Source organism: Chiloscyllium punctatum, chromosome 31 (genome assembly GCF_047496795.1).
Source record: "Chiloscyllium punctatum isolate Juve2018m chromosome 31, sChiPun1.3, whole genome shotgun sequence".
Lineage (NCBI taxonomy): Eukaryota > Metazoa > Chordata > Chondrichthyes > Orectolobiformes > Hemiscylliidae > Chiloscyllium > Chiloscyllium punctatum.
Window position 1 is genome coordinate 75,419,905 of NC_092769.1, and position 20,101 is coordinate 75,440,005.

At 40.1% G+C, this 20,101-nt stretch overlaps 1 protein-coding gene across 2 annotated transcripts in view; it reads right to left on the reverse strand.

Moving 5' to 3' along the window:
• The window catches only part of LOC140457114 (macro domain-containing protein CT2219-like), a 1,058,378-nt gene that overhangs the window by 508,838 nt on the left and 529,439 nt on the right, over positions 1–20,101 (reverse strand). The window contains exon 5 of one of the 2 annotated variants that reach the window (XM_072551125.1): positions 9,835–9,951. The exons of the other annotated variant lie outside the window; for it this stretch is intronic. Within the exon in view, the coding sequence (XP_072407226.1) occupies positions 9,835–9,951 (117 nt within the window). The remainder of the gene's footprint in view (positions 1–9,834; positions 9,952–20,101) is intronic. 2 annotated transcript variants of the gene reach the window in all.

The following is a 20,101-nucleotide window of genomic DNA, read 5'->3' on the forward strand; positions in this document are numbered from 1 at the left end:
TTAGCCCAGGTTATGGACTGAACTCACATCTTCTGAGTCAGAGAGGCCTACCAATTAAGGCAAGATGACATGGAACTATTATTATATCTCTACGTAAATAAGCATTTCATAAAACAGCAAACTGGAATATAAAGAGATCCTTATTCAGTATTGCTATGATTCCAGCTGATGAATTACTGGATAAGCCAGATACCAAAATGAAATAAAACTTGATTTTTTTCTTTAGTTAGTTAACATGGTGCTTAAGTCATTGAGACATGTTCACATGAGGCTACAGATTTTCTTTAATAAAACAGAAATGTATTACTTTTTTTAAAAAAAGACCAAGTTAAAAATCACACAACATCAGGTTCTAGTCCAACAGGTTTACTTGGACGTTCAAGCTTTCGGAGTGCTACTGCTTCATTAGGTAGCTAGTGGGGCAGCATCATAGGACACAGAATTTATAGTTGTGTCCTATGATCTTGATCCACTATCTACCTGACAAAGGAGCAGGCTGTCCGAAAGCTTGTACTTCCAAATAAACCCATTGGACTATAATGTAGCATTGTATGATTTCTAACTTTGTCCACCCCAGTCCAACACTGGCACGTCCACATCATACATAAAAACAGTTAGAATGATCTCAAATCACACAGTAAAATAAAGTTTCAATCTTATCCTTGACAGTATCTGTCACAAAGACTCAAGTCCAGAGAAATTAAATGCCTTATCACAATTGCTTAGGGGCCTACTCAACTGATTCTTTCCATGTTCTTTTGTGTGAACTGTTAAGACGATTCGATAAGTACTTTCTGAAGCTGTCATTGAGCTTCTCACAAATCTGACACTCTAAACTTTGAGTTCTAATCACTTTCACAAAGCATATCTTTTCATAGAATCCTACAACATGGAGACAGGCCCCCTGGCCCAAACTGGTCCATGCCGACCAAAATGTCCATCCACGCTAACCCCATTTCCCTGCACTTGGCTCATATCCTTCTAATCCTTTCTTATCAATTTAGTTGTCCAAATGCCTTTTAAATGTTATTAATGTATCCACCTCAACCACTTCCGCTGGCAGTTCATTCCATATGTGTACCATCCTCCATGTAAAGAATTTGCCCCTCAGGTTCCCTTTTATTCTTTTCCCTCTAACCTTAAACTCATTCCCTGTAATCCTCGATTCCCCAAACCTGAGAAAAAGACTGAGCACATTCACCCTATCAATGCCTCTCATGATTTTATAGACTTCTATAAAGTCCTGCCTCAGTCTCCTCCTCTCGAAAAAACAAGGTCCTAGCCTGTCTAACCTCTCCTTATAACGTAGACCATGGGGTCCAGGCAACGTCCTTGTGAATTTCTTCTGCACTCTTTCCAGTTTAATAACATCCTTCCTATAAAGTGACCAAAACTGAACACAATACTCCAAGTGCATCCTGTATAACTGCAATATAACTTCCCAACTTCTATTCTCAATGCCCTGATTGATGAAGGACAGTGTGCCAAAAGCCTTCTTCACTGCCTTGTCTACCTAGGAGTCCACTTTCAGAGAGGTGTGAACCTGAACTCCAAGATGCCTCTGTTCTACTACACTCCTTCAGGCCCTACCATTCACCACGAAACTCCTACCTTGATGTGGCTTTCCAAAATGCAAGACCTCACACTTATCTATATTAAACTCCATTGCCATTTCTCGGCCCACTTCTCCAGCTGATGAAGGTCCTGCTGTATTCTGATAACCTTCCTCACTTGTTCCCTGAACTGCCCTGAATCCTCTGTCTAGAAAGAAACAAAAATGCTGCTAAACTTGACACTAGTGTCTTCTGAATGGAATTAAAAGAAACATCCTGACCCTTAATTCTTCTGAACTCAACACAAAACCAATGGTCTTACAAATTTCTCTGCCTGTTATCAACCCAACAGTACAAACGTCCTTTCATTAGGTCCACAGTCACCTACTCTCTGATAAAATGTTCAGTTTAAAGCACTGTTCTGGAAGGACTCTCTGACTTTGTGACCTTTTTTAAGAAAGAAAATTCTTCACATAAGTAATCAACACACACTTCCTAAAATGACATTACAATATATAAATTATGCACCTTCCATCACAGTATCAATTGCCATATTCATAGTTAGCAGAAAGGAAAGGAAAAATGCATCCAAAGAATAATATGCATCAGAAATATTTGACAATGAAAATAGCAGATAATATTCACAGTAATTCTCAATTTTGAAATGTATGGGACACCATTCATTAGTGACATCTGTCCAACAGTTCATTTTAAACCACATAGAGACAGTAGGGTGGCTGTTTTCAACAAGCTGTCAAGGTATTCCCAGCAGATGGTAAGCCATCATTTTAAAACTCAAACTCATTTTAAACAAATCCATTTATCGAATTCATTTGGGGTCTCCCTGTATCAACTCTTTTGCACACAGAACCTAAGCCTGATAAAAATTAAAATATAAACGTTTTCCACTCCACCAAGATCAGCCCCTTGGGAGTTACCTGGGGTAATTGTGTGAAAGGTTCAAAATGTTGCAACACACTTCATATAAGGTGTTCCAGACAAAGTGAATCAAAATAATGGCACTGAAGGTGTCACTGAAAACCATCTAGACCTTCAATCTGTCACCTTAGTGAGTATTCAAACTCCAACAGAGTGGCACAGAATGTGACTGAATATTTAGCAAGTGCTACAACCAAATTTGGCGGAATATACAGATTATTTCCCAAGTCCCACTCCTTTACTGCTCATAATGATGTTTTAATGTAACCATGTGGTGATATGTTCAATTATATAGGAACAGGCTGCATGAGGTTTAGTATTAAGTACAAGTCAGCCAGAACAAGTCAATAAGGAATATCGTATTTATCACAGAAAACATTTATTTCAAAAATGCAAAAATTTATTGAGGAACAGCTTGAACTACATAAATATATATAACTACCTTTCTAAAAAGATTAAAATCGCACAACACCAGGTTTCAGTCCAACAGGTTTATTTGGAAGTACGAGCTTTCAGAACGCTGCTTCTTCATCAGGTAACTCGTGGGGCAGGGTAAGACACAGAATTTATAGCAAAAGATCACAGTGTCATGCAACTGATTTAACTTTATCCACCCCACTCCAACACTGGCATCTTCACATCATTTCTAAAAAGAAACACACATACAGACACACAGACATCTAGGGAAAACCAAAAAGAAAACTGAAGACTCTGCAGAGTGTTAACTTGAAAGTAATTTGGCCAGCTGACAGTTAAACTCAGGAGAAACGGTAAATTTATGGATTGTTCCAAATGGTGTTTTCTATCTGAAATTATTTTGCACATGCAAACTGTTGGCTATGGGGTGTCTTCCTGGAACACTTGTAACTGGTTGAACTACTTTTACTGGAGAAGGAGGTAGATTCCAAAACCCTCTTCAGGAAGCCTTCACGAGTAGCAAGGGTTAACAAAGAGCTCTCAGCATTTGCCACCTGTCCCTCGTTGCCCTTGAGGTGGTGTTGACGAACTGCCTTCTTGAACTGCTGCAATCCATGTGTTGTAATTTGACCGCAATGCCCTTAGGGAGATTTTGAGCCAGTGACACTGAAGGTTCAGTGATATATTTCCAAGTCAGAATGGTGATTAGCTTGGAGGGGAACTTTCAGGTGGCAGTTTTCCCATGTATCTGCTGCCCATAGCCTTTTAGTTGGAAGTGGTTGTGAGTTTGGAAGGTGCTATCAAAGAAGGCATGGTGAATTTCTGCAGAACATCCTGTAGAGATAGACACTGCTGCTACTGAATGTTGGTGGTGGATGGAGTGGAAGCTTGCAAATGCACAGCCATTCAAGCAGACTTCTTTGTTCTATATTGTGCTAAGCTTCTTGAGTGTTGTTGAAACTGCAGTCATCCAGGTGAGTAGGAAGTATTCCATCATATTCCTGACTTGTGCCCTGTAGATGATGGCAGGCTTTGGAGAGTCAGGAGATGAGTTACTCATTGCAGTATTCCTTGTCTCTGACCTGCTCTTTTATCCACTGTAATATTATATTCTGCACTTTGTTAACATGATGCATTTTGTATGGTATGATCTGCCATTATAGCATGCAAAACAATACTTTTCACTGTATTTTGGTAGACATGACAACAATAGATCTGTTTCTGGTCAATGGTAACCACAAGGATATTGATATTGGGGGAATTCAGTTATAGTAACACCATTGAATGTCATGGAACACTGGTTAGATAGTCTCTTATTGCAGATGGTCATTGCCTGGCATTTGTGTAACTCGAATGTTACTTGCCACTTGTCAGCTAAGCCTGGATATTATCCAGATCTTACTGCATTTCAACATGGACTGATTCAGGAGGAGTTAGAAAGGGGAATAAAAATTATGCAATCATTGGCAAACTTCCCTACTTCTGACCTTATGATGGGGGTGAGAATGGTCATTGATGAAGTAGCTAAAGATGGTTGGGCGTCAACATTATCTGAGGAACTCCTGCAGAGATGTTCTACAGCATGGTGGTTCAGTGGTTAGCACTGCTGCCTCACAGCACCAGGGTCCCAGGTTCGATTTCAGCCTTGGACGATTGTCTGTGTGGAGTTTGCACATTTTCCCTGTGTCTGCGTGGGTTTCCTCCAGGTGCTCCGGTTTCGTCTCACAATCCAAAGATGTGCAGGTCAGGTGAATTGTCCATGCTAAATTGCCCATAGTGTTAGGTGCATTAGTCAGAGGGAAATGGGACTGGGTAGGTTACTCTTCGGAGGGTTGATGTGGACTTGTTGGGCCGAAGGGCTTGTTCCCACACTGTAGGGAATCTAATCTAATCTATAGCTGTGATGACCAACCTCCAACAACTACAACCATCTTCTTATGTGGCAGGTATGGCTCCAACCACTGGGGAGTTTGTCCCTGATATCCATTGACTCTAGTTTTGCTAGGGCTCCTTTATGCCACACTTGGTAAAATGCAGCCTTGATGTCAAGAGCTGTCACTCTCACTCCCCTTGGCATTCAATGTTTTTGTCCATTTTTAAACTGAGGCTGTATGGAAATCAGGAGCTGAGTGGCCCTGGCTGAACCTAAACTGGGCATCACTGAACAGGTTATTGCTGAGCAAGTGCTGCTTGATAGCATTGCTGATGACACCTTCCATCACTTTCCTGATGATCAAAAGTTGACTGATGGCATGGTAATTGGACTTGTCCTGCTTTTGTGTGTGGACATACCTGGGCAATTTTCTACATTGTTGGATAGATGGCAGTATTGTAACTGTCCTGTAACTGTCCTGAATGGCAAGTTCCGGAGCACAGGTCTTCAGTATTATTGCTGGAATGTTGATAGGGTCCATAGCCTTTGCTGTATCCAATGCTTCCAATTGTCTCTTGATATCACGTGGATTAAACTGAATTGCCTGAAGATGGTATCTGTTATGCTGGGGAATACTGGAGGAGGCCTAGATGGGTTATCCACTTAGCACTTCTCACTGAAGATTGCTGCAAATGGCTCGATCTAATTTTTTGTATTCAGCTGTTCCATCATTGAGGATTGGGATATTCGTGGAGCCTCCTGCTCCAGTAAGTTTTTTACTTGTCCAGCATCATTCACAACTGGAGTTGGCAGCACTACTGAGCTTAGATCTGATCCGTTGGCTGTGGGATCGCTTAGCTCTATCACTTGCTGCTTATGCTGCTTGGCATGCAAGTTGTCTTGTTTGGTAGCTTCACCACATTGACACCTCACTTTTAGGTATGCCTGGTGCTGCTCCTGGCATGCCTTCCTGTACTCTCCATTCAGTCAGAGTTGATTGTAATGATTGAGTGGGGAAATGCCAGGCCATTAGGTTACAGATTGTGCTGGAGTATAATTCTACTGCTGTTGTTGGCTCACAATGCCTCATGAATGCCCAGTCTTAAGTCACTAGATCTGTTCAAAGTCTGTCCCATTTAGCACAGTGATATTGCCACACAACATGATGGAGGACATTCTCAATTTGTCTCCACAAGGCTGTGCAATGGTCATTCTTACCAACACTGTTATGGACAGATATATTTGGACCGGCAAATTGGTAAGGATGAGGTCAGCTATGTTTTTCCCTCTTGTTGGTTGCCTCATCGTGTGCTGCAGATCCAGTCTAGCAGCTTTGTCCTTTAGTACCTAACCAGCTCGATCAGTAGTCCTGCTGCAGAGTTACTTTTGGTGGTGGATATTGAAACCCTCGATTCAGAGTACGTTCTGCATCCTTGACACTCTCAGTGCTTCCTTCAAATTTTGTTTAACGTGGAGGAGCCGAGGGAGGACAGTACACATTAATTAGTGGTAGATTTCCTTGCTCATGTTTGACCTGAAGCCATGAGACTTCATGGGACCAGTGTCAATGTTGAGGACTCCTAGGGCAGCTCCCTCCCAACTTGACTTGTCTGTGAGACAGCTCTTCCAATTTTAGCATTAGCCCCTAGATAATAGCAGGGAGGATATTGAATGGTGGCCAGGGCTGTTTCTGTCTTTGTCTTTTCCAATGCCTAGGGCAATGTCAGGTGGTCCGTCCAATTTGATTTCTTTGTTGAGACTTTGTAGTCATTGATACAACTGAGTGGTTTGCTTGGCTATTTCAGACGGCAGTTGAGAGTCAACCACATCACTGAGAGTTTGGAGTCACATGTAGGCCAGACAATGTGAGAATGGCAGATTTCCTTCCCTGAAGGACATTAGTGAACAAGATAGGGTTTTCCCAACTATTGACAACAGTCCCATGTTATCAGTAGATCCTTAATTCCATTTTTTAAAAATTGAATTCAAATTCCACCATCTGCCATGGTAGGATTCCAACTGGTTTCCCAGGACATGAACTGAATTTCTGGATTAATAGAGTAGCTCGGCCACTAGGCTATTGCTTTTTTAAAAAAGTGTCTTTTGTTAAAAGTTCTAATCAATGATACACTGGTATTTGGTTCACATATCTCCATACCAAAAAGGTAAACTTGCAAGGCACCAGATAATGCAAAGTTTCCTGATCTTATTAACTAAAAATCAAAAGACCAGTAGTTAATGTCCTAATAAACGCAATGACACGTATCAGCTAATATGGGTATCTCACAGAAACATCCAATTTCTTTGTTGAAATCAACATAGTTCCTGTGAATTTCCTGGACTGTACAGGTCAGATTTACACAGCATTTATCAATATCATCCTTTAAGGGAGATTGAAGATTTGCCATTAGAGAGCAGGACAAGTAGTTCTGAGATGCAGTTGCATTTGTTGGTATCTTAAATGCACAAGTCAGCCAAGTATCTCACCTATTATAGATGTCTTGGATGGTAAACTTTTGCACTGTATGCACTACACAAATTGAAAAGGTTACATGGGCACAAATGAGCATGCAACACTTGAATAAATGCAGTTCCCTGTTAATAATGAGGTACTAAAACTTTCCTGGTGTAGAAAGACTCTGAGAAAATGTACACTATTATCTACCTGCACATCTGTATTTGCTGTCAATTACAATTCAAGAAAGTCTTAAATAAAGAGAAAGACAGTGAAATGTGTAAACTACAAAAAATAGCAGAAAAAACACTGGCTGATGAAGAGGTAATAATCACTACATTAATTAAGAACATTTATAGAATCCTGGAAAGTAACTTAAAACGCCTGAGGGGATTTGTTCTTGAACAATTACATTTAAAACAAAAAGTGCTGAATAATATGAGACCATCATGCAGGTTTTTAGCATTTAAAATTCTAGCTGTACAACAATGCAAAATTCAGAACATTCATGCCACCATCTCCAAAAAGACAGAATCTAACCATCACACCTTGACATTCTGTGGCATTACCGTCACTAAATCGCCCACCATCAACAACTGAACTGGATGATAAATCCTGTGGCTCCAAGATCAGGTCAGTAACTCATCTCATGACTCTCCCAAAGCCTTTCCAGTACCTACAATGCACAAATCATGGAACACTCTCCACTTGCCTGGATGAGTATAGATTTAACAACACTCAAGACAATACACAGCTGCCCACTTGAACAAAATCCATTTAACATTGTCAATGTCCAATTCCCCACTACTGATGGAAAGTACAATTTATAAGATGCACTGCAATAATTCACCAAGGCTACACTGACAACATTTTCCAAACCCACAACCTGTACCACCTAGAAGGGCAAGGGCAGCAGATTTTTTGGGAACACCACCACCTACAATTTCCCAACAAGCTAAACACAATTCTGACTTGGGACTATCCCTGCTATTCCTTCCCTGTCCCTAGATCAAAGCTAGGAACTCCCTGCCTAACAACACTCTGGTGTATCTCCATCACACGTAGACTGCAATGGTTCGAGAAGATGGCTTTGAAGTACAATTAGTGATGGGCAACAATCCACACCCTATAAATGAATTTTAAGAAAAAGGTGGAGGCAAAGTGATATGCATGACATGTAGAACAGCATAACCTCATTGTTAAGGTAGCACAATGCATGCTAAGTAGCCAGTTAGAATCCTAAACATTCAGAGTTTGCTTTTTGACACTCTAGAAAAGGAGTTTTCTTTGGCACACTGACAAGTTTACCTGAAACATTTCTTTGTTTGAGTACTCTCAAGTTAACAGTTAGTTTGAAGTGCCTTCAACTTTTTTTGCTTCAGTAATTACCTCATAACATTGAACTCAAGGCATATTTTTAGAGTTCATATTTCACAGTTACTTCAACAGATTTTTTCACATTGCTTTTGGGTCTTCAATATCAGCTTCATTGGCTTCATCAGCGGCAAAGCCTTCAAAGTTGGCAAGTTACTCTTTTTTGGGTCTTAGACCAAAGTTGTTGCATCATTCTGGAAATGGGTGCTCTCAGTTCTAGGGAAAGTGCCACTTTTCTCAGCTCTGGACAAACATCGTAAGATTGTCTCCAACTACTCGCTTGCTTTTAAAGGTAAAAAGATCATTCATTATGCAAATCAAGTTCAATATGCTACAGCACTTACCTGCAACCATGAAATTAAGTGTTACCTTTTGGTAAATGATCATAATATATATCTCACTGTAGTTCTGCTAAGGATCAGTCAGGTTCTTAAACACAATCGCTTGAGAAGCATACTGTAACTTAGTTTTTTTTTAAAAATACTGTGAATGAACAGACATGAGTCTCTGACTGTCACAAAGTTCTTACATTCTTGGTTTAAATGAAAGCATGTTATTTTCTCCAAATCCAGTAAAAAAAAGTCTCAAAACGATCAGACCATTTTAGAAACACTATGAGGGAAATAAAATACAAACGCACTAAAATCACCTTGCGTATCATTCATTAGTGTGTTCACTCATATAGCACAGTGTGTTCTCTCCTCACATGGTGTTTTATTGTCAGTAAGTGAACAGATGTAGAAAAATTGAGGTCAAAGGACTTTTATTGACAACTGTTTTTTAAATTTTAAAAGTAATGGCATGGTATTGTCTCAGATATAAGAAAATCTAAATCATCAGAATATCTGGCTCCTGAAACTCGTTCTACACACAATGTAAAGGAATATAAATTTTTTTTAAAAATTCATCAGTAATCCTTTGTTTTAGGCAGCTCAGTGCTTGCAAACATAAAGCAGTTTTCAGAGCTTTCGTGGTGCATTTTTCTATAAACAATAATTTTAAGTTGAACCATTGCACTGACAAAAAAAGGGTTGAAAAGATGAAGGAGCAAAATTGGACTCCATTCAAATTCTCTTCTGTGTTTTATGAGTCACTTCACTGGGGCTAGTCTTGATTAAACATAAACATGAGTGTGATTGCAGCGACTGGTGCAGAAGGGAGTTCCGTAACATGGAAGAAACAGCTTGTGTTAACAGGAAGAAGGAGATGTTATCTTTACTCACACTTAGCAGGCAGGCAGTAGCCACTGGTAATTTTAGCATCCCCAGTGTTGCACCCTCCCAGTGTACTGCACTCCTTCTGCAGCAAAGGCCCAGCTCCTGCGTGGATAGCGCCGTCCACTGCAAAAGAAAAGCACTATTCAGAATTTACGTAATTTCTCATATTTTGAGGGTGGTCACAACCAAAGAGAGCTGGCTGGTTGTCAATCTTATAATCAAGTATGCTCATAAACACAGTACTAATAATACACAATATTGATCCAACACAATATGTTTGGCATAAATATTTTCATTAAGTTTACAGATATAATGTCACTAATTCACTGGTAAAATCCATTTGGACTTGGTCATCCAAAACGATTTAGTGGCAACTTGTTTTTCTGTTCCATGGTTTCTACACACGGTACCTACAGCACAAGAAACTTTATGGAGCCATAGAACTATTTCTGCTCTGCATGAATCTCCTCCCAGCTTACCTCATTTCAATATAATTTTTCTTAGCCAGTTTTTCAATTTCTCCTTTCATGTTATTCCTTCTCCAATGCCTTTATGGGGTTGAGATATAGTTTAATGAATACATGCTCTGTTTGGTACAAGTGGTCATTATTATCAACAATGAAGACAGGCAGACGTAATATTTACAACTCTATTTTGTGTGTTTGCAATGTCTACATATGGACTGGATTTAGTGCTTCTTGCACTACGTGTTGATGGCAGATGCACTCAGAGCAAGAAACCCACCCTCACCAATGAGAAAGCCCATGAGATCAAGCTCAGTTCAATCATTTTGAAGCTGGTGTTGGTTTCTTGGTGATTTCTTAGTGAATCACAGGTCTTGATACTCAAGAAGTTGGTAACTAATCAATGTCTTTACTCTTCAGAAAGCTATCGACTTCTGTCTTGAACTACTCAGTAATTGAGCTGTTATAGGTGCCTGGTCTGGTGACTTCCCAAGACTTACCACCTTCTAAGAGAAGAAATTCCTCTTCATCTCAGCCTTAAATGGCCTCAGCCAGGGAAACATCTACATCCACCCTGTAACCCCTTGTAAAAAAATTTGCAAGTTACAATGACAGATCATCTCTCACTGGCTTCAAACAGATTATGAGTTACCAGGGAGGGAAAGGTCTCGAAGAACTTCTGCATAATTATAATTACATTGCATTAACACAACATGGCAAAGGTACATGCTCTACCAAGTTTATTCTTCATTTATTCATGTGTTGACTCAGACAGTAAACATTTGCAGGCCAATGAATTGCAAAATGTTAAGACAGGTAGAGCTGATGAATGGTAGGAAGTGAGAGGGGATGATGAGGAACCATCCTCTTTTCACAGGGATGTACAGAAGGCACACTTACAAGGCCTTAGCTGAGCAGCCAGGAACCCAATCTACAAATTACAATCAGGGAGCACAATTCTTAATACTGTTGGCAAGAGTGAAGTGACAAATTACTGGAAATCATTGTGTGTTGCATTAACTCTGATTTTTTTTCTAGCAGTGGGTGAGTATTGCAGGACTCATCAGCATCGTGGGTGTGAGTGTTCACAGCAGTTGTCCAGAGACAGCTTTTGATTGTTTGTTTCAAATCAAAGTCAGTTGGCTGGGTCAGAAGTGCTCAGCATATCAACAATTCAGTTCTGAGGAAGGGTCACTAGACCCAAAAAGTTAACTTTGATTCCTCTTCACGGATGCTGCCAGACTTATGAGCTTTTCCAGCAACTTCTGTTTTGCTTCTTTGACTGGCTCTTGAGTAGGTAGGTAGCTTATAAGTGAACAGAGGAGTAGAAGGCTTCCAAACTAGAAAAAAATAGTATTACTCTCTGTTTGCAGAGAAGTAACAAAGAATGAGAAATTCACTAGCTTTTGGGTATTGACTTACTTCTTAAAATTTCCTCTGAAGTGTTTTCAAAGAAAAGTGCCATATCAACTGTCTCACCAAGAGTGAGAGTTTCTGCTGTTAAGGCACATTTTATTAATTCTTCTGATCCTTTTAGCTTCCCAAGCTGAAGGACAACACTTACCTCCTTTGTCAACAAAAACACTCAAACTCTCTTGCACTCAAGAACACGTCACAGAGAATTGTATAAGAAAGAAGTATTACTAAAATCAAGAAGTTTCCTGTTCATGGAATCTCCCAATGATGGAAATTTCAAAACACAATGAATCACTTTCCATGTTTTTCAATGTTTTGTTTGGCCGAATAATACTCCCACCATGGGAATTTTCATCATTGTACTTAACTCTAGTATGCCAAAATTGGCATCTGGTCTTGTTTGGGCTCCCAGTCAATTCAAGTTGTCCAATCAGGCTGCACAATTTCTCCATTCCAGTTTTGGAAGCTGCTGCATCTTTTGTGAGACCCTACCTTGACTAATAGCAATGGGGTTAACATTTTTGAAATAAGACTACAGATATAATCTAGAGGTTCGGGTGCATAATTCTTTGAAGTTTACATCAGATATAAATAGGGTGGTTAAGACAAGGTTTAGCACGCTTGCCTTCATTGCTCAGATATTTGAGTATAGGAGTTGGGACATTATGTTAAGGTGGTACAGGACATTGCTGAGGCCTCTTCTGGACTACTGTGTTCAATTCTGGTTGCCATGTTACATGAAGTACATTTTTAAGCTGGAGAAGATTCAGAAAAGATTTACTGATGTGTTGCCAGGAATGGAGGGTTTCAGTTATGGAGAGAGGCTGAATAGGTTGGGACTTTTTTTCACTGGAGCATAGGAGGTTGAGGGGTGACCTTATGGAGATTTATAAAATCATGTGGGATATGGATAACGTGAATGACATGTGTCTTTTTCCAAGGGTGGGGGATTTCAAAACTAGGGGGCATATTTTTAAGGTGAGAGGAGAAAGATGTAAAAAAGATAAGAAGGGCAATTTCTTTCACACAGGGAGTGGTTTGTATGTGGAATGAACTTCCAGATGAAGTGGTGGATATGGGCACAGTTACAAGGTTTAAAATACATTTGGATAAGTACATGAACAGAAGAGGTTTGGAAGGATATGCACCAAGCACAGGCAGCTGGGGCTAGTTTAGTTTGGGAACATGGTCGGCATGGACTGGTTGGATTGAGGAGTCATTTTCCATGCTATATGACTCTATGCAAGGTGACACTTGATCCATTTTGCTTGTTTTCCAATAAAACAGACTTAAAAGAAGTATCACTTCCAAATTTGAATTCTACTTAAAGCCCATTTGTGACAATATTTTCAAATTCACAGCACCCACCTCATAAAAGCTGCCCTCAGACGAAAGACTTAACAAACATTCCAGGTTTTTTCAATATATCATTTCAGTGGCATCACACTGTCATCTTTTGCTATAAATTCTGTATCATATGATCTTATACTCCACAACCATCTGATGAAGGAGCAGCACTCCGAAAGCCAGTGCTTCTGAATAATCCTGTTGGACTATAACCTGGTGTTGTGATTTTTAACTTTGTCCCTTTAGAGAGTTGTGGAAGCTCAAATCGTTGAACGTATTTTATCACTCGCATAAAAGCAATGATTTTTCAACTCTTTTTAGTCCATCAATGCTGGCAGACTTGGTGAGTTTCTCCAGGACTTTGTTTTTATTTCAGAATCCAGCATCTACAGTATTTTGCTTTTATTAGGTATCTTTGACAGTCAGAGACCAAAACAGTCCTATGTATGCCCACTTTTCAGGACAGGAACCAACATGCAGAATGATGTGGCTGGTTTCATTCATTAGCAATTAAAGTTCTTGCAAGTGTTAGGGTGGTTTCAATCGAGACTTTTACCTTTGATGACATTGCTTGGGAAAATCCTACCACTTGACAAATTGTTTATCTCTGCTCTCGTGGACCCATGAGGAAGGATATGAAACCAGTGGCTTGCCTGTAAAGAACTTGAGCACCTATTTAATGTTGTTGAGCATTGCTAATTCCGAGGCTACCTGAAACATCTGGCACTCCAGCAGTTTGAAACTGCTGGTGCTTTTTAATCACACAAGCAAGGAGTTAGAGATATTAAAGAAAGCCCTACCAATTGATAAAGGAAACTGGAACTTACACTCTGTCTGCACTTACTTCTAAATTCCTATGCTTATTGAGATAGTTACTACTGCAACCAGCAGTTGAACATACTTCTTTGAGATTTCCAACTGAGAGAGATCTCCTGCTCCCTGCCTTACACTGCCTGCATGGGGAGAAGAGCTCATCAACAGGGAAATGCTTTGATGAGGAATTAGCTGATAGGCCTGTAGCATTTTACACACTGACTTGAGTGAGAGGCATCTGCTGTGTGACCAGCAGGTGCCTTGTATTGGCACATTGAGATTACCTTCAGTTTATACTGAAACGTTAGCAGCTGCTTTCTCGTATTTGCTTTATGCCCAATGTTGTCTGCCGAGACTTTTGCACATGACAATTAACCTATTATTCCCAAATTCAAAAAACATTTCTTCTAAAACACAGAATGGCTATATAATTTTTTAAAATTATGATTTCCTCTCACACATTTTTTTTAGCACTTCTCGTGACACACTCTTAAGATTGACCTCATTAAACATGTCTGGGGCCTAAAGCTAGATTGTAAGAAATGCTTGCTGTGTTTGAAAGCATTTTCCCAGCATCCTGGACATCTCTCTCACACAATGTCATCCTAAACTGATTAACTGGCCATTTATTTCATTTTCTCTTTCTTGATTCTGGATAAGCACAAGTTGGTCATGATATCTACATGACAACTCTGACTGCACTTGATTGGATGTGAAACTTTTTGAGAGGCCCTGAGGGCATCTCAAGGCATTATTGAAATACAAATGCTTTCTTTTGGATTTGCTGTCACAACAATAGAAATTTCATACAAATCAACTTTCTTTCAAAGAAAAGTGGTGATCTGTTTAAATCACTCCTTTAACATCCCAGAATTACTTACAGCCAATGAAGTTTTTTTTAAAGTGTAGTTAGTGCTATAATGCTGGAAATACACTTTCTGCAACATCCCACAAACAGTAATGTGATTATGTTGTTGGTTAAGGGATAAATAGTGGCCAGATAGCTGGAAGAACTGCTCTGTTCTTCTTCCACATAGTAGCTGTGAAATATTTTACCATCATCCTTTTATATCTCATCTGAAAGAATGGCATCTCTGATGACCTAACATAATCTCAGTATGACACTGGTTGTTTTGGGTTGGATACTTTACAAATAGTTACAGAAATGTGATATTCTTCTGATTGTATTGGAAGCTCTGAAGTCTACCAGGTACAGGTGCCTCATTGTCCTTCAGCATGTCATAGGTATGAACAAGCCATGCAATTATGAATGGTGTTAGAATCAGGCCAAGTACATTGAAACCAAGCATCTGCACAGACACACTTTGCAGTAGGCTTCCCTGCACAACGATTAGGGTCAGCCAGTGTGTTGATCACTTTCACTCACTAGTCTTGGAGTGCAATGACCAATGGTACAGTCTTTACATCCCCAACTGAGATAAATCAATTCAGCACAAACTAGAGATCAAACCTAGGAGCTTCTGGTTCCACCAGGCATCAGTGGATAGAGATCTTTTTAAGCAAGTGGGTGTGTTTAAACATCCTTTGTGGAAAATTGAGCTTATAAGCATTAATTTCAAAGAAGTTACAATAATTTACCTCAACACTAGCAATCCCTTTCTTCCCCAACCAGTTTGTCAACTGAAACATTCAATGTTAATGTGATGGCACTCATTTGAATAAGTTAATGACTCTGACAGTTGTAAATAAACTCAATTATCACCAGCAGATGCACGTACAAACCTAAGGGGTTAATACTATTACCTCTTCTGAGGTTAATCCAACTCTCCCTCACAGTCAGGCTTCTTCAAGTTAACTCCTCTGGGTTCATGATACTGCACAGGTGAGAATACAGCAATAGCAAATAATTCAACAAAAAGGTGGTAATTCCAAAATGGATATCTGAGATAATGTCTGCAGCACAACACCACCATCAAGCTTGACAGGGCTCAATGCTGCATCCCGTGTTTTCTGTCTCATTAGCAGTTTAGCTCTCTGGTGTAATTAAGATAATGACAGGAAGGGATTTAATTGTTCCTCATTGCTGACCTGTCAGTAATGAGATACTCTTGGGTATGAACAGACTTTCCAAAAGGACCTTCTCCTCTGTCAGTTTAGCGAAAGCTGTATCAAGTTCCAAGAATTGACAATTAAGCATAACAGTTTGACATCTGGAGCAGGCCTGGGGAGCTCTCCCAGCTCTTTCGTGCTCTTAAATTCTCCAGCAATCATGAATCTTATCATTTTACGAGGCAAAAAGCACTTTTAAGAGTAGACAGGGACTCAAGTCTTAAGTCTTTGTTTTAATTAAATTATATTATTAAACAGTATTTTAAATATTCTGCTACAAATCTACTATCAAAGACATACAATTAAATGTTGTGTAACTGATTTGCTACTGCGTTTAGCATTGGCTTTTATTTCTGCTTGTCAGAACTGGATCTTTCACTGAATTATTGCCTTTTTTCAGGCAGTTTTGGGAGCATTAATACAGGAGATGTCATTAGTAATGCTCACTGCCTCAGATTTGCTGGACTAACATTGTACCAGAATTATACTTCCAAACAATAGCTCATCCCCTTTAAAGCCTACTGTCAATTTCTCAGTTTATACAATAGTTACTCTAGCAGGTTAGAAGCTCTTTAAGCAACAAAAAACCATAAAAGATCATCATTTCCTAGAACCAGATACCTGATTATCAGTGTTTATATGTGTGAAAACAATCCTGTTCGCATTAGTCAAGGTCATTTCTTGAAAATTTTTGCAAGTGAATCTTTCTCACCAGCATTGGATAATCGGGACAGCTATACAATCCAACTCTTTCCTGGGTGGTTGATTGCCTACTGCCTTCAGCCAACGTTTATAAAGCCAGGAAAAGCAGAGTACTCTGTGCATTTGCCTCCAACTGTGATGCATGAGAGCACCTCCAGTAATTACCAAATTCAAAGTAGGAGCGTCAGAACACTCATTACTCACTTGGATGGCGAGAACCACAACTAGACTTCAGACTGTACCTGGGGAAGCACAGTCTGCTAAATTGAAGCACCTATCACTGAGGCATTGTAACTACCTGCAAGATACTGTGCAGTAACCCACCAAGTTTACTTCAATAGCACTTGCTTTGTCTCTGACATGTGCCACCCTGAAGGATTTAAGCACCAACATCATGGAAACATCTTCAATTCCCAATTCCTGTCCAAGTCTCACCGTGTCCCAACTTGGCTTTTCACAGGCTGTTATTTATCACTGCTGACCAGTGTTGTGTAGTTTATCACCTCACTTTATGGCAGCAGAATCATCAAACGAAATGCAATGGTTCAACAAGGTGCTACACCACTGAGGAGAAATGTTTTCACACAATGGTGAGCCTGTGGAATTTGGAACTGCAGAAAGCACTGAAGACAAAATATTGTATGATTCAAGGTGTTGGAATAGCTCTTAGAGCTCAAACAGATCAATGGATATGGGGTAAAGTTAAAACAGGCTACTGTGTTGGGTATTCAGCCATGATCATAAGGAGTGGAGCAGGCTCAAAGAGCTGAAAGGCTAAATGGCCAACTCCTACACCTATTTTCTCTGTTTCTGTCGACATCATAGGACAGCTGATGCCGATTTAAACCTTACATTCCAAGAATTCAACTGTTTTTTCAAATTGTTCTTCAAAAGAGACCCGCCCCACCCCCCCAACAAATGAAATCCTCGCAAATTAAACTGCCAGTCTGAAATTACCTTCCCAATTTGTCTTTGGACGCTCTCAAGAGAGATAACATATTTCATTTGATTGGGTGACCAGAATAGCACTGAATACAACAGACTAGCACCATTTCTGTTATTAAATAAATACAATCATTCATCGGTGCGCATATTGGGTCCAAAACGAGTGCCAGAAAAAACTGTCATAATAAGGTAATAACTGTCATTTAATGAGATGAACTGTGCAACCTTTAGTATAAATCGGGTATTCGTGGCTGGAAGCCATGTGATACAATTTCTAATCCCACAAGTGGGCTGACCTGTATTTTGTGAGTGATGAAGTTATGAGTATGAGTGACAGTTGCTGCCAAGAGTACAATGCAGATTGCAGCCCACAGCTCATCATCTATGCTGTATATTTTAAAAAGCAGGCAAGCAAGTGAAATTAAATTAATAAAAGTTAGCTGTAAATTTCAATTTCAAGAGAGAACAGCTTACATTGCTGTCCAATTCCGATGACGTGGAAATTTTTGTTTTCTTCAGAGCGAATGCTGCATTTCCATTCAAATAGTATAGGCATTGGCATCAACATATTTGGTAAAGGAAGGTTTCTGTCTGTGCTCTACTGCCCTCAGACTTTATAATAGAATCTGGTTCCATGAGGTCAAGCTAAAAGCGAGAGAGAGAGAGAGGGTGAAAACAAGATAGGAAAATCAAGTGAAAGCAACTTTATGTAGGTCTGAAGTCTTCCCGTCCTATTATAAATCATTTGTTAATTAAGAGATAACATTCACGTTGAGCGAGTGTATGAGGCAATAAAAGCCTCATAAGTCTGGATAAATGCCAAATCCACTGGCTTCAGCAGTTCAGGCATGCACAATACTTTAATACAGAAGCATCCTCTCTAAACAAGGATGTATACCTAGACTCACAAAGTACAACAGCAAAAAATGAACAAACCAACCTGTATAAATGACAGAACAATCTCAGAACTTCGGTAACTGATTTCTAATCCAACATAAAGTCACTGATAGAAAAACAGAATCAATAATAAGATGAGGGTTGTCACTAAAAGTACAGGATGAGAAAAGACCATATAATCAAGAACCAACGCCTCATAATTAATTGCTCTTTCAACTGTCTATCCAATATTTTGTTAAATATTTCTAAACTACTGCCTCCTTCCACAGACTGTCCCATGTCACATATTCAACACTCGCTGCATCTAAAATGTTTTATTTTCCCTTCAAAGCATCAGCTCGGGCTCCCTGTTCTTAAAGGGACTGTCAGTGTTCAACTTATCTTGAAATGCTTAGTTACTATCCTGTGATCTTGATAAACCTAAACTCTTTATCCTCAACTCATAGTTCAAGTTTCAAACTGTCTTTTCCTCAGATTATTGTAAAAGCTACACCAAAACTAGTGCTCTATACACTGGTAAGCATTTTGTGTAGAGAGTTTGTATCTTTCAGCCAATAATGATGCCTTTTTGATTGTTCCTTTATATTAAGTTTGCCCCAAATTACTGCCATAGCTCAATACAATACCTTGCACATATGCTGAACTTGTAATATAATAGTAACTTGCAATTACATATGATCTTTAATACAGCATCCTCAACAAGTGCTACCAGAAAAAAGTGACACCAAACCACTATGGGAAATAATTAGGACAGAGTAATAGATTTTAAGGTTTAGGGGAATAAAGAAAGAGGGAGGGAGAGGAGCTGAGAAGAAGTTTACTAGAGAAATTGCATATCTTTAGGATGAATGGCACAGTTGTCAACAGTAGAGCAATGGGGAATCGTGGTGAAAATCAGAGTGCAGAGATCTTTGAAGGGTTTAAGGCAGGAGAGGGTGACAGAAATAGGGAGGCAGTATAAGAGCTGGAGAGGGTTACAGAGATAGGGAAAGGGTGTAGGGCCCAGAGGAGGTTATAGAGATAGGGAGGGGATATAGGGGACTGGAGGGGGTGGTAGAGATTGGGAGGGGGTGTAGGGGCTAGAGGGGGTGACAGAGATAGGGAGGGGATGGAGGGGAGGGGATGGAGGGAAGGGGATGAAGGGGTGTATGGGGTTACAGAGATATGGTGGGGTTGTAGGGGCTGGAGGGGATTATAGAGATAGGGAGGAGTGTAGGGTCTGGAGGGGTAACAGAGATAGGGAGAGGTGTAGGGGCTGGAGGGATTTACAGGGATAGGGAGGGGGTGTAGGGGCTGCAGGGGGTTCAGAGAAAGGGAGAGTGTGTAGGGACCAGTGAAAGTTAAAGTGATAGGGTGGGGGTGTTGGAGCTTACAGAGATAGGGAGGGGGTGCAGTGGGTTACAGAGATAGGGAGGGCGTGAAGGGACCAGAGGAGGCTACAGAGATCAGGAGGGAATGGAGGGGATTACAGAGATAGGGAGGCAGTTACAGAGATAGGAAGGGGGTGTAGGGGCTGGAGGGGGTTACAGAGATAGGGAGGGGGTTTAGGTGATGGAGGGGTTACAGAGATAGGGAGGGTGAAGGGTGTTACAGAGACAGGGAGGGGTTTTAGGGGCAGG